Below are 17,868 nucleotides of genomic sequence, written 5' to 3' on the forward strand. Positions count from 1 at the left end.
ACACGCAGAGGCCAAAATGGTCCCTGGAAACAGGAAGAAATGCCTTGCAAGCTGAGATGTTAAATGAAATTCCTCCTAAAGTTAAATTCTCATAACCCAAATGAGCTATCTCTCAGTGTGTGACTCAGAGTATTCTAAGGGGAGGGGATAAGTGCACAAGACAAAAGTTCGGAATGTGCGGAATGAGGGTGAGTGTGAGAGCTGTGAGGTTAAAGAGAGGGAACGTAATGGGCTGGGCATGGGGCCTGAAGCTGGGCTGTTAGCAATTTTCATCAGCAAAGCTGTCGCTCTTTGCCAGCAAACTTTGTAGTAGAATGTTCGGTCTTGGAGAGAAGGTTACTCATATAGTGAAGCTTTTACGACTCCCCTAACAGTCCCCTCCCGAAAAGAGACTTAATTTCCTTTATTAAAGGGGGATAATTAACACCCAGATAGTCTACCCTTGGAAGAGGCTGCAATGGGTTTGACTCGGGTCCAGAAGGGGCACAGATGGGTACTGTCAACTCATACTCTCAACGCTGGTGAGAAGGTGCCCAGGGGGCAACACAGAAAGGATCCAAACTCGTGTGAAAGACCTTGGCTTTGTCCCTCAAACAGTCACTGCGTCTGTCGGTGGCCCTGACTCCCAATCAGCCTGAGACCGACTGTCCCCAGAGCTTGAGGGGATGGCTGGGGGCAGTGGAAATCTCGTCCATAACTAGAACCCAATCCTTCTCTAGAAAGATGCAGAGTGGTCAGTGTGGACCCAGCGGAGCCAGAAGCACAGGGCGGCAGCCCACACTTTGTCCGTTTCCCCTTTCCCAGTGGGCAGTGCTAGCACATCGCACCCCAGCACCAATCTCACAGACAGCGTCCCACGGGCTTCTACAAGCACTTCCATCTTCTGCTTTCCAGCCACACATCGCAATGCTTGGAAAGCGCCCCTTCCCTGGGCACTTCAGCCTCTGCATCCCCAACACTAGCTCTGGAACGCCCTCGCTCACACAGTGCTGCTCAAACCATCTGTGAATTTCACTTGTAGTGGAGGCTGTTTATTTCCAAGCCATATAGTCAAATTCTTTTGTAAAATACAATAAAAATTAAAAAATTACAAGCCCCAATATTGTACTAGATTCAACAGACAAAATGATTCTGTCACACTGAAGTAGCCTGTTCTGGCTCCCTAAGCTGTGGGGCAGCCTGTGAAATCTGTCTGCAGGATGCCCTCAGGATGCGACGATGCAAATCCTGATGCCAAGATCTCTGCTCACGCAGGCCAACAACGTCTGTGACACAGCAGAAAAGTGACCATCGGGTCTGAGGAATGCCTAGAAGTTGGCCCAAGAATGGCAAGTGCTTGGTTCACTAGTCACTTCTAAGAACTGAAAACAAAAGTAGCTGAGAAAGGGGACACATTGGAAGGGAGGGAAGAGGAGAGTCCAGAAGGTAATGGGACTGGTTGGTCTTTGGGAAGGGGTCAAGGGTCAAGCGATAGAGCACTGTTTCCAGTGCGCCCTGAGGCCATGGTCTCCGCACTCCCCACTCGCAGCTTCTGGCCCAGATGGATGGGGAGCTCCTCTGCTTGTGCGTCCGTCCACACATGAGACACAGGGACAGAAAGCAGGAAATGGGGGTGACTGGGAAATGGCAAACTTGGGCAAAATTTAAGCAATGACATCTCAGTTATTACTGAGGAGCTCCACTGGAGCGAATGCTCTTCCACAGTGTCCCCCCAGGCGTCAACCTGGCCCAGCAGCTCCCTCCAGCCAGCCTCGCTCAGGGGCTCTTGTGCACAGACACTGACTTCTCTGTGATGTCAACCAGGGGATTCAATGTCTGAGAATTTCCTCCACAGAATATTTTTCCCTCTGAAGTGGTTTCTGCTTCAATTTTTAAAACCAATAGAGAAACATTTTGGCAACCTTATAAAACTCAGACTCTATAAAAAAAGACAGCTTTGTGTTTACACCTGACTCAGAGTGCCTGTTTTTAAATACTGCGTTCTACAGTTTTTTGAGGTTTTAATTTTTTAAGTTCAATCCAGGAGAAACAAAATTGGAGCTTTGGTGACTGAGATGGTCCCATCAGAGCTATTGGAACTCGAGATGGCCAAGAGGTTGCCGTTAAACCCCCCGTGGGGACCACAGCCAGGACTGGGTGTCCCTGTTTGCTCCAGTGTCCTTGGGAGGTGGTTCCACGTTTCCATACCACAAAATTCTAACAGGCTCAGGAGTGAAGTCAGATGAACCTACAAAAGCCCCAAGTCAAATCTGTCCAGTCGGACCTCAGCACTTGGCTTTCTGTTACGCTTATCCCAGATCTGTTCACGGGGAAGAGGCTAGACATGGATTTCCTGTACCTGTACCTGACTGAATCCCTTTTGGCATCGACCTATGACCCTGTTACTCATCCAAGATGGAATATGTACAAAGAGAGCAAATGTGGATGAGAGAAATAAAATACACACATGACAAATTGTTTCCCTCCATCTGGCACCAAATGCACATATCCAGTCCCGGAGCAGAGAGCACACACCATCCATGCTTCTCCAGTCCCTGTGCCCTGGGGTCCAGACGGCTTCACCTCCTGACCTGCTCCCCTCTGCTCTCCTAAGACACAGAATCCAAACCCCCGTTCGCCTGCAGTCACTGCGCTGATCCAGGCATGCATCTAAAATGTGCACATCCAACTCATCTCCCCAAAAAGGACTTCAGGGGCCAGGCCCACATTTGCTGTCTTGCTCGCACAAAAGGATTTCCAGAGGACCAGGTGCTGACCAGCTGGATGTCTGGAGACGGAGGCCGCCCTGCAGGGCGCCAGCGCCAAGTTCCTTCCAGAGGCAGTCAGTGAAGTCCAGGTACAGCGAGGCCTCTTCCCTATGCCCACCTGAGAAAACCCGAGCTGCCCAGCAGGCCCCCTGGGGGGCCTTCGAGTCTCTCAGCCTGAATGCTCTGAGCCCAGGGGTCAGGGCATTCACAGGAGGGCAGGAGGGGTGACAGGGACTGCTGCACTCCTCCTGGCCCCCAGAGCCCAGAGGAAGCCACGGGGCAGAGTGCGGCCCTGGTCCTTGGGTTCCCCGGGGAAGCCGTGCTCACAGCAGAGGGAAGTCAAACACCAGCCAAGCCACCCCGGTCCCTCAGAAGAAGGGGAGCACCCAGGAAAAGCAGGAACTCTTGGAGGGAGCCTCAGGGGCATTCCAGATTGGGAGGCAGAGAGAGCACGTGAATTTGAAGAACTGAAAGAAGTACATCTACGACTGGAATGGAGAATGCAGAGAAAGGGGAGTGGTGGGGTAGGGGCAGGGACAGGATGGAGGCAGTGGCAGGGTCAGAAAGGACCTTGGAAACCATGATAAAAAACGTGGACTCCACCTTAAGGACCATAGCTGCCCTTGCTGCGAGCAATATGGCCAAAAACAAGGTTATTTTGTGAAACAAAACGGCGTAAGAGGGAAGTCTCCCTCCACCCCAGGCCCCTGCCCGGAGGCCTTCAGTGGTAGTTTCTTGTGTGCCCATCAAGAGACATTTTATGCATTTACAAACACTGACATATTTTCTCCCTTTTCACACACCAAAGAGCGTCCTATGCACACTGCCCATCACTATGTTATTTTCCTTTTCTCACTGAGTCCGTTTTGGAAACCACCCTCTCTCACTGCCACATACTTCTCCCGGCTACGCAGCGCTCCCGTGGGAATTGACGGGACTTCTCATCCAGCCCCGACTGCCTCACTCTTTCGATTACAGACAAGGCCCACGATGAAATAAGTTGTACAGGGGCCATCGCACATGGGTGCCAGGGTTCCCCAAGCGGGAAAGTGGGGCGCTGGAGTAAAGGGAAGTGTGTCAGTCAGCGTCCTGCAGAGAAACATCAGGAAGCTGTAGATGTAGATCTAGGTATAGAGACAGAGACAAAACAGAGACAGAGACAGAGACAGAGATAGAGATACGAGAGAGAGACTTACTTTAAAGACTTAGTCGTGGGGGCGGACAAGTCTGACACCCGCAGGCAGGTCAGCAGGCAGGAGACTCAGGCACCAGCTGATGCTTCAGTCTTGACGCAGAATGTCTCCTTCTCCCAGAAATCTCAGCTTTTGCTCTAAAGACCTTCACACTGATTGGGTGAGGCCCCCCCCCATACCATGCCATTTACCATTACCATTTACTTGATGCCAGCAGATTATAGATGTAGCCACATCACAAAAGACCTCCACAGCAACACCTAGATTAGAGTTTGATGAAAAACTGGGTCCTGCAGCCTTGTCAAGTGGACATGTGACAGGGACCCCCACAGACATCACTAGCCGTTTGCTAGTTTTCCCGAGTCACCGTCCACCAGGTTCCCTTCCAGCAGCAGCGGATGCGGGTGCTTTATCTCCTACACTCTCAGCAATTCCTATATCCTCCAATTTTTTACATTTTCCAATCTAGTAAGTGAAAGACACTGTGTGTCCTTTTCACTTGCATTTGTGGTACTTACGTGAGGTGGAGCAGAGTTTTACATGCTTAGTGGTCTTTTGTCGTTTCCTTTGAACTGTCTGACCATGTATTTGCCCATTTTACTACTAGGTTCTTGGTCTTTTCCTAATAATTTGTAGAAGAAATTAACCTTGGTCTGTGATAAGAGGCACAAATATTTTTCCCAGTTTGTCTTTTGATTTTGCATCTGGTGATTGTTGCCATAGAGAATTTTTTTAACGTAGTTGAATTTCTTGATCTTTTCTTCTTTGGCTTCTGGGTTTGGAATCATACTTTAAAAGACCCTCTCCAGGGGCTGGCCCCGTGGCCGAGTGGTTAAGTTTGCGCGCTCCGCTGCAGGCGGCCCAGTGTTTCGTTGGTTCGAATCCTGGGCGCGGACATGGCACTGCTTGTCAGACCACGCTGAGGCTGTGTCCCACATGCCACAACTAGAAGGACCCACAACGAAGAATATACAACTATGTACTGGGGGGCTTTGGGGAGAAAAAGGAACAAATAAAATCTTTAAAAAAAAAAAAAAAAGACCCTCTCCACCTTAGAGAGACTATGTTTTCCTCTAGTACTTTTATGGATTCACATTTTTACATTTATATCTTTGAATCATTCCTTGTGTAAAGTATGAGCTATGGATCCAGTTTTATCTCTGTGCAAAGATGGCTATGCAGTTGTACCTCTGCTGTTTACTGAATAATCTATCTTTCCTCCATTGATTTGAAATGCCACTTTTTTAACATACCATCTTCCTCTATGTATTTAGGTCTATTACTGGCCTTCCTATTTTCTTTCCATTGATATACCTGTCTAGTCACGTACTAGCACCCCCACTGTTTTAATTATTATAACTTAAAATTTTGTTTTAATGTCTAGTAGGGACATTTATATTTTAGAAAGATCACTTTGGCCACATTTTGGGGAATGGGTTAGAGAAGAGCCAAAGTGGAGCTAGGGAGACCCCGTCCCTCCCAGGGGCTGCTGCGTTAGTTCAGACAACCCATGAGCTCAAGGGAATGGCAGGAGGATAGGGAGGACTGGACAGAGCGACAAGATTCTTAGCGGGAAACAGCACCATGATTAGTGATGGACTGGACCGGGGCATTAAGGGAGAGCCTGAAGAGTCTAGAATGTCCCCCACGTTTCTGGCTTGGGAAGTTGGGGTCCCATTCATCAGGGAAGGAGTAGGCTTGGGGTAAGAGCAGCAGATGAAATTTATCTTACTTGACCTACCTCATCATTCAAGATAAGTCACCGGGAGAAACAATAAACAGCTAGCAGTTATGCAGGGACTATTGTGCTAAGCCTGTAAGGTTGGTATTAGATTATTCCCACTCTGCAGATGGGGAAACTGAGGCTGAGAGATGTCAAGCAACTTGTCCCAGGTCACAGAATGGTTACAGGGACAGGCAGGGCAGGGGCTCAAATCCAGATCTGTCTACCCCCAAATCCTGCTGGAGGGGACCATGGCTGGCTGTCTAAGGCTCCAAGACCCCCCACGTGAGACTACTAGGAGACCGCAGTGACTCTCCAGGCCTTGTCTTTCCAACAACTGCTCCAGCAACACCCAAGGTTATATGCAGGCAGTAGCATTCTACAGAATGACCACATCGAGACATCGGCTGAAACATGGAGGAAAAGGAGCCCTCAGGGCTGTGGTTCTCGGCTTGGCTGCACGTTGATCACACGGGGAGCTTTACCAGTGCTGATGCTGGCCCACCCCCAAGACTCTGACTTGGGGAGTGCGGTGCATGGCCCGGGCATAAGCTCCCAGGTGATTCTAACGCGCAGCCAACTGTGAGAACCACACACTAAGGGGACATGCTTCTCCCCTTTTACTGAAGTGGTCTATGATGTTACGTGTTTCCGCCTCTTTGATTGATGAGGGTGAAAGGCAGCTGTTTCCATCAACTCGTTAGAGAACTAAGAACAAGCACCTGACCCATCACAGTCCTTGGGTCCCCTCCCTACTGGAATCCTCTAAGTCAGACAGAATAGGCAATGGAGTTTCATCAGGCTCAGAGCCACTTCCCAAATTTCTCCCCCGACTGGCTTGCAATGGTGCTTGCAATGGCTGCCACAAGACCCAGTTTTGGAAATTATGTATACTTTAATCAGCTTAATGAATTTTCTTGCTTGGGAGGTAACACATTAGCCGAGTGATGCATGAGCCAGAATTTATCAATCTGTCAGCATAAGTTAGATTATTCCCCATTAACAGACACCCCCAAAATTTCAGTGGCTTAAAACCACAAAGGCTTATTTCTCACTGGGCTGCCCATCCATCAGGTCAGTGGGGGCCTCTGCTCCCCACAGCTCGCTCTGGAACCCAGGCTGGCACAGCTGCCACCAACTAGAGCATTGATGTTTGCCACAACAGAGGAAAGGAAGGTGGCTTCCACCAAAAGTGAAGCGTGTCCCTTCTGCTCACACTTCACGGGTCAAAGCAAGTTGCACGGCTCCCTCGAACTTCAAGGGAGCTAGGAATTCCAGTCCTATCCTTTGCCCAGAGGGGTAAGATCCTGGGGTCCCTGTCTGGGCAATGTCCATCCCCACTGTTGGGGAAACTGGAGCTACTACAAAGACAAACTCTAGTCACTTTATCAGGGTTCGCTGCCTCTCTTTAGGCTCTCAGTGTCTGGAGGAGCTTGAAGTGGTATCATCGGATGAGGTGGTGTCCTGGATGGCCAGGTGACCTCCTGTCCCACCCACGGCATGCTGTGGAATCATCAGGGTCTCAGAACCGGGCCCAGTCTCACCTTTGTCAAAGTCTCCTCTGTCAGCTCCCCCTGGGCTCTGAGCAGGCCAATTTCTTTTATCCCGCATCTCCACCTGGTGCAACCTGTGGATCACTCCAGGTTCGAAGCCTCAGAAGCAGGGGCATTTACTGCTGTGAAAGGTGCTTTTATGGGCAGTGGTTCTCACCATCAGGGTGTGCTGGAGGCTGCTCTACGTCTCCCGTCCAAAGGCAGAGTTCAGTGGAAAAACAGCAGGAAGCTGGCAAACCTGACTGTTTGAGGGACTGACTAAAATGGAGCCGGCCGGGTGACGGAGCAGTTAAGTTCACATACTCCATTTTGGCGGCCCGAGGTTTGCGGGTTCGGATCCCAGGCACTGAGATGGCACCGCTCATCAAGCCATGATGTGTGTCCCATGTATAAAATAGAGGAAGATGGGCACAGTTGTTAGCTTGGGGCCAATCTTCCTCAAAAATAACAACAATAATAAAATAAAAAGGAACAGGTGCCAGGGTCCCAGAAGAGCTGCAGCGGCCTCCCGCCTGCTTCCGCTGGCTGTGCCAAACCCTCCCCTGCAGCAGTGGAGGCCCCAGGGGGACGAGCGAGGCCCCCTCCTGCTGTCCCCTCTCCTGCTGACAGAGGTGCAGCAGGCCTCCGAGGCTTCCCGTGGTCTCAGGTGCACCTGTAGAGAAACTACCCAGGGACCCAGGCCCCTGAGCAGGAAGGGGCCATGCACCCTCCAGATGTGCCCCCAAACCCCGACTCGGGCACACATTCAAGGGGCTTTGCTTTTCATACTTATTCTGAATGGGGCATTCCTTGACCAGGACTCTGGAAAAGATCCTAGGAAACTGGAAGCTTTGTGACCATTTTGGAATCTAGCTTCCTTCACCTTTAAAATGGGATTTCTCCCATCCGGCTGCGAGCCTGAATAGACTGGCTTCAAACCCCTGGGGCTTCAGAGCGCAATTTCTTGAGTTCTGTTCCCAGTTATGCCACTTACCAGCGCTGTGTCCTTGGGGGAATTACTTCTCTCTGTGCCTTGGTTCCCCCACCTGTGAAACAGAGGTAATATCCAGTGAGGTATTTAACCTTCTGTAGTCAGGGGATTAACTGAGTTAATGTATGCAAACCCCCAGAACAGTGCCTGACACAGGATGTGCCTCGGAGTGTGAGTGGCTAATATCATTATTGTCATTTTTTCAAACCCTAAATGCTGTCCAGTCCACTCCTCATCAGCCAATGGCAAGAGTCATATGCTGAAGCGTCGGAGCTTGGGGCCATTCTCAGCACTCTCCCCAGCCTAGAAACACCCGCAAACCCAGGCATCCTGCGGACAGACCACTTCTCGTCCCCCTCGGAATCTACCAGCGTTGCTGCAGACGTGGAGATGTGAGCCAAGAGTCAGGAGCCGTGAGCTCCCATGAGCCACCGAGGGCTGCCGAGAGAACGTGTCCTCCAGCCCCTGTGTTCACTATAAGTGGGGAGGTGGAGGCGGAGGGCACTGACAACGTATCAAGCGTCCCAGCCACTGGGGGCTGGGGACGTCATCCTGCAGGGAAGAGCATTTAGTGCAGGTGAACTTGGGACATGTAATTCTCTTGGGGATTCCTTCCTTCTCCTGTCTAGAGAGAGGTGGTTAATAAAGCCACAGGGAGGTGAGAAATGACAGAGGAACAGGACCAGCGAGAGGCAGTAGTCCAGGGCGGGATGGAGGAATTTGGGAATGTAAAACATTCTGCAAATGTCAGTTATAGGACCTACAGCCTGACTGCTCAGGGCAGAGAAGCCTGGGGCAGCCCGGTCCATATCAGGGCAGTTACTCGCCAGGCAGAGGCTAACTGACCTGGAACTCACCCCCAGGGTCCTGCACACTTGCATGCATACATACACCATGCATGTCCATGCTTGCACAGACACGCCACACACCCTGACATTCAGACGCATACACCCCACACCCATGCATGTGTGCGTGCATGTACATCATGCAAGCCCATGCATGCACACACAAGCACACACAAACACAACCCCCACCCCAGGTTCCTGCAGCACCTCTGGTGAGTAGGAATCCCCCAGACCTAACAGCAACCAATAAGAGATGTGGCCATAGCAAGGAAGAAAAGGTCATCTTAAACATTTCCCCTGGCAGATCCGTCCCGTTCCGGCAGGCCAAGCAGAGTTTCCAGAAATGAGAGGGAAGTAACGCAGCAGCCAACGCCCTCTGGCGGACAGTGTCGTCTCAGCTATTCTCACGTCTGCGGGGGACGGCAACTCTGGATCAGCAAACTCCAGCCAGCCTGGCGTGCTGTGCCTGGGGGGCCACGAGGGCACGAGGGGAGCAGGGCTGTCCTTGCTCTGGCGGTGCTGTCTCCCGATCACTCTCTCTCGGCTGGGGCTGATCTCCCCACCCTGGCTTCTGGATGGTGACAAACGACATCAGTGAACGGTCAGGAGCTCCACTCCCCCGTCCCCGGTCCGTCCACGTCCTGCACAACACACTTCTTATCCACTGGTTCTCGCTGTGGCAGAAGCCTTCTCTGATTTCACAGATGAGGCTCAGAGCAGGTAAGTGGCTTGCCCAAAGTCACACAGCCCATCAAGGACAGGGATTTTATTTAAATTTACTTCATTTATTTTATATATTTTATATAAAAATGGCACAAAACAGATTTTACAAAGGAGCTTACAGGAAAAACATCTCCCTCCTACAACTGTCCCTCCAGGTCACCACCCCAGGGACAGCCTTGCAACTTGTCCATACATATTTTGTGCATAGAAAGGGAGTCATCTTTTTTTAAAAGCACAAAATCTCAACCTTGCCTTTTCACCCAACAATATCACTGAAGAGGGCTCTGTCGCAGTCCACGCCTCCTTCTTTCTAAGGTCTGTTGTAGGGAATAGCCACAGGTCATCCACTTTGCCCACGACTGATGGGAATTTAGGTGCTGCCACTCTCCTGCTGTTTCACATACCGCCACGAACCCCCTTGTCCGGACGTCCATTTTCACAAGTGTAATTGCTAGGTCAAAGGACACGTGCGTTTGTGATTTTGAGAGACGTCCCCAACTTTCCTCTGCTATGGTCATACCGCTGACCCCCCCCGCCCCGCCCCCCACCATCCGCAGGAATGGAACCTGGAACCTCCTGACTTCAAAGCCAGGCCTGTCGCCCTACGGCGGGCACGGTCCTCGACAAATCCTCAGTCACGAGGCGGATTCACCAGGCAGGTGCCAGACACCCTCGCGGAGCTGCGCCAGGAGGTGCTCAGAGCCGCCGCGAAGGCCGGAGCCCCGGCTTTGGTGAGGAAAGGAGTCTTCCTGGCTCCAGGCGTGGACTGTCCGGCCAGCCAGTAAGCAGTAGCTCGTGGACGGACGAGGCCCTCGGGGACGCACCTTGGCCTCCCCAAGCATCTAAAAGCAGGCGGACAAGTGCCCTCTGTCCCCAGGCCTTCAAAGCCACCAGCCCCTCTTTTGGTCACTCTCCAAGGATCTGCACACACTGTGGCCTCTGCTGAGAGCAAAGGACTCTGTCGTCAGGGAGCCTTTGAGACTCTGGCCCCACTGCCCCGAGTTCTACACGGAGCCCGTCTCGCCGGCCGCTTCCTACAGAGCCCCCGGCGCCTCCGAGCAGAGGCGGAGAGGGGAGAGCCCTGCTTGCCGCGCCCCCGCGCGTCCAGGCCCCGCCGAGTCCCTCGCCTCTGCCGCTGTCCCGCTGGGCTCCAGGGCTGCCGGGTCGCCACCCGAGGCGCTCTAACTCTGAGCCGACTGCAACGTGCGGGCAAGGAGCCCTCAGCGGTGGGCCGGACAGGTAGCGGGGATCCCCCCCGCGCGCCGTAGGGGGTTCTGGAAGGGGGCACCTGGGCCAGAGTTTCGGCAGGGCCGGCGCTGCCCGCCAGTCGCGGGGCTCTGGGCGTCCGGGAAGCCCGACCGCCGCCTGCTCGGCTGCAGGAGAAACGGTGTCTGGGGTTGGGGGCCCGACGGGCACGCAGCCGCCCCGCACGGTGCCCGGGCACGCCCCCCGCCCCGCACGGCCCCCGGCCACGCCCCCTGCCCCGCACGGCCCCCGGCCACGCCCCCTGCCCCGCTCGGCCCCCGGCCACGCCCCCGCCCCGCTCGGCCCCCGGCCACGCCCCCCGCCCCGCACGGCCCCGGCCACGCCCCCCGCCCCCGCTCGGCCCCCGGCCACGCCCCCCGCCCCGCTCGGCCAGGCCAGCCGCCGCCTGGGTTTCGGGCAGACACCAGCGAGCTGAGGGCATGGAGGCTGCGGCCGCCCCGCTCTCCGACTTCACGCGCGGACCCAGGTTCCTGTCAGGGAGCCCGGAGGGTGACATCGCACGGGCGGCCCGCAGAGTCGCCTCCCCAGGGAACTCAGCCGCCCTTCCCGCCGCCCTTTAGGTTACAATGCACAGTCCCTTTGGACGATAAGTAGAAGCTTCTCCTACGAGATTGGAGGAGTCCCGGGCCTACGAGCCAGGGACCCTTTTGCAACACACGTTTTCAGCCCAACTTCGTGCTGTTTTGCCCTTGTGAGTGTGGATTTCCAGAAGGGGAGCTCCTGCCAGCTTTCTTTAAACATGCACCCCCTCCTCCAACAGCGTCAGGGGCCTCCTGATCCCAAAGGAGGTGGCCCCCGGGTGGACGAGAGCTTCAGGCGCGCTCCGCACGCTTGACGCTGCACAAGCGACACCTGCAAACCCGACGCACTCTTTCAGGTGGGACAACGACACTGCGGTCATATCTGAAAAAGCGCTTCTCTCTTAGCCGAACTACGGACCTGTCTGAGGATGAACTGACATGGTGTCTGGGATTCGATTCAAAATTACATGGGGGCGAGAGTGGGGGTGGAGATGGGACAGGCTGTCCCTATTGGTAACTGAGGAAGCTGGGCTGCGGACACCCAGGGGTCCACGGTGCCATCTGTCCCCCTCGTACAGTTGAAGTTCCTCCGTGACACCAGCAGCAGCGGGGCGGGGCGTGCCGAGCCCGCCCAGCACGTGGCTCCCTGAGCGTCCCTCCCGAGCCGGCCGGGCTGGGGGCGGCCCGCTAGCGTGGCGGGTCCCCTGAAGCCCCCTGCAAAGGCTCCTCTGCCTGTCATCGGCCAGCGTCCGGGCTACACCCGGCGGGCAGCGCCAAGAGCACGTCCCGCGTGCGGGTCGGGACCGCAGGAGGAGGGGTGCACCCGCGGCCGAGCGGCGCGTCGCCATCACCACCAGGGTTGGCGCAGCGCGCGCGGCCGGCCCTTTGCTCGCGGCGGCGTCGGAGGCTGTCGGGGAGACCGCTGCAGGGCGGCCGGCGCAGCCCTCGGCGGCCAGGCCCCAGCTGGAGGGTGCGGCGACCCCCGCCCCGCCTGGTACCCGGGAACCTTCCCCGGGGGCGCGGGCAGGGGCGCCTCGGGGCTGCGGGCTCTGCGCCTGCCAATCCTTCAACCAAAGCATCCATCTCTTTGCTTTATTCACGGGGTCTAGGCACGACCTTTTGTATTTTGTAAGGTTCTGCTTCTTTTTCCTTTTTGGTGAGGAAGATCCGCCCTAAGTTAACATCTGCTGCCAATCTTCCTCTTTCTGTGGTGGGTCGCTGCCCCAGCATGGCTTCTGCCTGGCAGTAGTGTAGGTCTGTGCCCAGGAACCGAATCTGGCCCCCAAAGCCAGGTGCACCCAACTTAACCACTAGGCCACCGGGCTGGCCCAAGGTTCTGCTTCTTAATAAAAATATTTTTTAAAGTTTGAAAAGAACTGATTTTGATATATGGGGCAGAGCAGAAAAGTGACTGAGGAGATTGTACAACTGGAACTGGTGAGAAGGTAAAATGGTACACCATGCTGGAAACCAGTTGGCAGTCTCTTAAAAAGTTAAGCACACACCCACCATAAAGTCCTACCATTCTACTCCTAGTAGTTACCCAGCGGAAGGAGTCAAGGATGAGGAGGGTTTGAGTCTGGACCCCTCAAAAGCCCTGATCATCCAATAGGAGCCATGAGCCATTCCCTTTTTTTTTTTTTTTTTGAGGAAGATTGGCCCTGAGCTAACATTTGTGCCCATCTTCCTGTATCTTATAGCGTGGCTGATAAGCTCTGCATAGGTCTGCACCTGGGAGTCCAACCGGGAAATCCCTTGCCAGCTGAATTGTAGCACCTCAACTTAGCTGCTGGGCCACCAGGCCAGCGCCATTCCCTCTTCCTGACACATGCAGAGGCAGGAGGACATGAAGCCAAGGTGGGGGAATTCCCATGAGCGTTAATACCGTTCAAGATGAGGAAGAGAAAAGGACAAGCCCTGCTGTGAAAGTAACCTGTTCTCTGAGTGGTAAACTGTAAGTTGTGAGTACTTGTAATAAGAAGCATTTACAATAAACATAATAATGGGTGTGGTGAAGGGCTTTTAGGGAGCCCTCACCAGGTTCCAAGAACTTAACTCACTAAGAACTCTACAGATAGCATCTGATTTAGGAATGCCAATAACCCATTAAAGTATTATTCCCATTTTGCAAATGGGGAAACTGAAGCTCAGAGAGGTTAAGTAGCTGGCCCGAGGTCACACAGCTGATAAGTGGCAGGGCCAAGAGTTAGAGGACAGCGCTTGCTCTTTCAGGTCTTGGCGTCCCATGTGAGAAGTCTCTTCTCTTCTGCCTTCAGTGTGTTGAAGAGACTAATGCGATTCCCAAGGTTAAGTTTCCCATTTTGAATGTTATTATTTCATAAACTCACAGGCCTGGTTACTTTTGCATCAGCCCCTTCCAGAAGTAGATAGAACAACAGGCCTTCCTCTATGCTCTTCCCATGTCCCTGGCAAGGCCATGAAGGTGTAAAGCCGGAGCCTTGCTGGGAGACGGGGCAACTGTCTAACCCTCCGAGGCTGCCTCCCTGTGAGATCCCAGATGCGCGGTCATCACTGCGTGGCCTCATAGTCGTCAACACGCACCGAGTGCTAACTCTCTACTCTCAGTGCTCTTTTTCAAAGGTACTGACTCAACCTTCCCACAATTCCTCCAGACGGATACTATTATCGTCTTATTTTACAAACGAGAACTAAGGCCCGGAGAGCTGAAGTAACCTGTCTCGTGCAGCAAAGAAAACAGCTCTGGGTGACAGGGTCTCGCCCGCAGTCAGGCACAGGTCCCGGGAGGTAGGGCGCCGCGGGGCCCCGCAGGCTGCTGCCAGCTGCCTGGCCGACTCGCCCCCGCGGCCCCGCGGCTGGGCAGCGCGCTCAGCGCCCTCCGCACACCCACCAAGGCTGCCCCTCCAGGAGCTGAGCGCTGTGCAAACGCTGTAGAAGGCCTGAAATCCCGCCAACCTGTGGGAAATATTTCATGTTAGAAGATCAAGTCAGACCTACAGGAAAGCACGGTGACAAACCCAAAGCGGTTTCGCGGCGGTCAAGAATAAGTGCTGGCCCACCGCTGAGCTGCGCCCAACGCCTCGGATTCTTCCAAGAAGCGGTTCCCTCCACGGCAGCCAACGGTGTGTCCCCGACCCTCCCAAATCGTCCCCTCTGCGCGCTTGGCACCAGCGACGCCGCGTCCCTGGGCAGCAGAGAGGGCTGGCGCCCGCCCTGTCACCACTGTGACATCCTCGCCTCCGCCTCTCTGAGTGCGCGCAGTCAGAGCTCACCTAGGCCAAACTTGCTTTCCCCACTGAGAAAGTCTCCGTGCCCTGGCTAAGTGCCACCTTTCTGTCACCTTTTGGCCAAGTTACTACAGATTCAAAACCCAAAGTGGGAGATGCAATGTGAATTCCTCTCAGTTTCCAGGGCCTCGGAGACAATGGGCGTTCCTGTCGCGCTCTCCTGCCCGGTGCCTCTCGGAGCTGCTTTGTGCCCAGAGTAGATTCTGAGGAAGGAGGCAGCACGACCAGCGCCCCTCTCTTTCCCTCGTTCCAGGTAATCATGCAGTTTCTCTCGGGCCTCTGCGCTCCCCTGGGGGCCCCTGCCAGGTCGGGAGGCTGCAGGGGCCGCTCCAGCCCGGCCTTCACGGGAGAGCTGCCACCACCTGCTGCTGCCGAGGGGCCCCGCGGCGCCCCGGACTTCCCGCCTCCCAGGCCCGCACCCCAGCCATTGCTTTTCTCCTCATAAACTCGGTTATCGAAACTGGCAAACACTTTATGATTTTGTCTTTCAGATCCATCCCTGGACCTTCTAATTGGGATGAGTTGCACTCAAGTCACTTTTGTAAAGTCGTTTTGTGATGAAAGGAGCACAGAACATCAGCTTTTCCTCAGAGCCCAGCCACGCACCCCCAGGACTGCTGTTCTCCCAGCACCATGCATGTTACAGATTACAGGTCTGATTCCGAGCACATCCCATGCCCACAGTGACCACTGCTCAGATCTGGCTTCCGTGCTCTCACCTCTCTGCTCACCTCGTCCTGCAGACCTGCCTCCCTGGAAGGAGAAGCCTGGCATCCATACACAGCTGGTCCTAAACGACCTGCTCAGCAGGTTATTCACCAACCGCAGACTCAAAATATCAAAAGTGGCATTAAAAACTGTCGTGACCCCATCAGTTAAGGGAACAGACACCACAAAACACAGGGAAAGACATTTGATATCTGATTATCTGCGTGAATAAGGGGAAGAGAGAGAGGAAAGACTGGAGGTGGAAAAGATCAATCCGTTAGTTGGTCAGGCATCTCACGTGCATCCCACGCCTCTTGTGCCCCACGGCCCGCTCCATCCAGGTCTGCCCTGACGGAGGCCTGCGGGAGCAGACACTCTCAGATTAGAAGGCCCACTCAGGGGTGATTGAAAGCAGACACTTAGGAAGATTGGTTTTAGGCTCTGAAGGCTAATGCCAACCACGGTGACTGCCCTCAGCTCCCTGGCAGCATGCCCCGACTTCATCTTCCTAAGTGATAACTAACGCTTCACCTGCATCGTCTGGAAGCAAGGGAGCCTGGGCCATCCCTGCCAGTCAGTGACCTGCAAGAAGAACATCAACCTCTCGTAATCCAAGATATTAAAATTAATAAGGAGAGGGGCCAGCCCAGTGGCGTAGTGATTAAGTTGGCGCACTCTGCTTTTTGGGCCCAGGTTCACTGGTTCAGACCAAGTGCAGACCTGCAGCGCTCATCAGCCAGGCTGTGCCGGCGTCCCGCGCACGAAATAGAGGAAGACTGGCACAGAGGTTAGCTCAGGGCTACTCTTCCTTAGAAAAAAAATTAATAAAGAGAGGCTCATTTTTCACCTATAAAATTGACAAATAAATTTTAAATTGCAATAAAAAGCATCTATACACAGCTAGTCAGGAATATGTGCTTTCAGGAGAATAATTTAGCACTATCAATCGAAGTCTTTAAAAATGTGCCAAACTTTAACATAAAGAGGAATCTCACAGATGTTCATTACAGCGATAATTATAATGACAAAAGAAATATCAGACTCAGCCTAAAGTTTTCATAATAGGGAATTGGGTAAATAAACCAGAATGAGTTCATATCATGAATGAAAGGCAATCAAAATGATGATGTAGAGTAATTTAATCACATGGGAAAATGTTTATAATAAAATGTTAAATGGGAAAAGCATGTTGCAAAATAGTTTGATCCAATTTTTAAAAATCATTCATATATACATGTTTTATATATATATATATATATATATATATATATATATATATAAAATCCTGAAATAGATGTTTCAAAAGGTTAGTAGTGGTTATCTACGGGTTAACAGTGGGTTATGGGTGATTTTTATCTCCTTTATAGTGCTTTTCTATATCTTCAGCGTTTTCCACCATGAATATGCAACAGTTTATGATCAGAATTGTGTAAAAGGCTATCCCTGTTTGAAGCTGCCTCACCATCTCCAGGGTTTGTACCAGTCTTCACCGTGAAGGAAAGGAAGGCCAGGGGTTCTCTAGACTTGGCCAGGATGTTTCAACAGAGGTAGAGATGGAAACAATTGTGAACGAGGTGGGACTGTCAGAAGAGCACGAAGCTGCCCCACCAACACGCTGCTATCCTGAGTGCTAGTGGTGTCTTCTGAGGCCCTCAGGAAATAAGGATGCCCTGCAGCTGTTCTTGCCCTGTCCTGGGACCCTGCCAGTGGGGGCAGTGGTCTCCCTTCTCCTTGTCTCTATACCAGCCCAGGAAATTCCGCTGGAGTCGAGGGTCTCAGAAATGGACAAGTACATAGATGTGCAGATGTATGTGCTTAGCAACCCACCAATCAAGCCGAAGAAAGTCAATGGAGCTGTGGAAACACTCAGCTTGGAGCCAACTCACACTTTAGAAGTCTTTCCGGCAGCAGGACAACAAGAATCATAAAGGAGCCATCCAAGGAAACACACATACTCAACCAAGCAAGTGACAGCCTTCCAGAAGAATAAAACGGGTGCTGTTTAAACATGGCCAGCATTTCCTTCCGTGGAAATAGTGGGGGGCGGGGGGGGGATAGAAATAATGCACCTCTTGATTTAAGTTATTAAGCAACCAATTAGTAGAGAGAATACTTGGCAAAAACAGTTATATGAAAACTAACTAGTAAGACCCAAGTCTTGGCATATTCACATGAAAGTCACAGCTCACAGCTCACAAGGTTTGCAAAGCAGTACAAATGGATGTGTTGGTGGTTAACAACTAAACATCGCTATCTAAACTCAGCTATTTGTTAGAACAGAAGACTGGACTGAAATCTGACCCCTGCTTGGCTAAGTGTCTCCTGTGCAGGTGGTGTACAGGGGTTTGGAAAC

At 52.9% G+C, this 17,868-nt stretch overlaps 1 protein-coding gene across 1 annotated transcript in view; it reads right to left on the reverse strand.

Annotated features, from left to right (window-relative positions):
- Positions 1 to 6,538: 6,538 nt before the first annotated feature.
- Positions 6,539 to 17,868, reverse strand: part of GCH1 (GTP cyclohydrolase 1) — a 101,017-nt gene continuing 89,687 nt past the window's right edge. The window contains exon 4 of the mRNA XM_070249531.1: positions 6,539 to 8,241. Coding sequence (XP_070105632.1) covers positions 8,145 to 8,241 — 97 coding nt within the window. The 3' untranslated portion in view covers positions 6,539 to 8,144. The remainder of the gene's footprint in view (positions 8,242 to 17,868) is intronic.

Source organism: Equus caballus, chromosome 24 (genome assembly GCF_041296265.1).
Source record: "Equus caballus isolate H_3958 breed thoroughbred chromosome 24, TB-T2T, whole genome shotgun sequence".
NCBI lineage: Eukaryota > Metazoa > Chordata > Mammalia > Perissodactyla > Equidae > Equus > Equus caballus.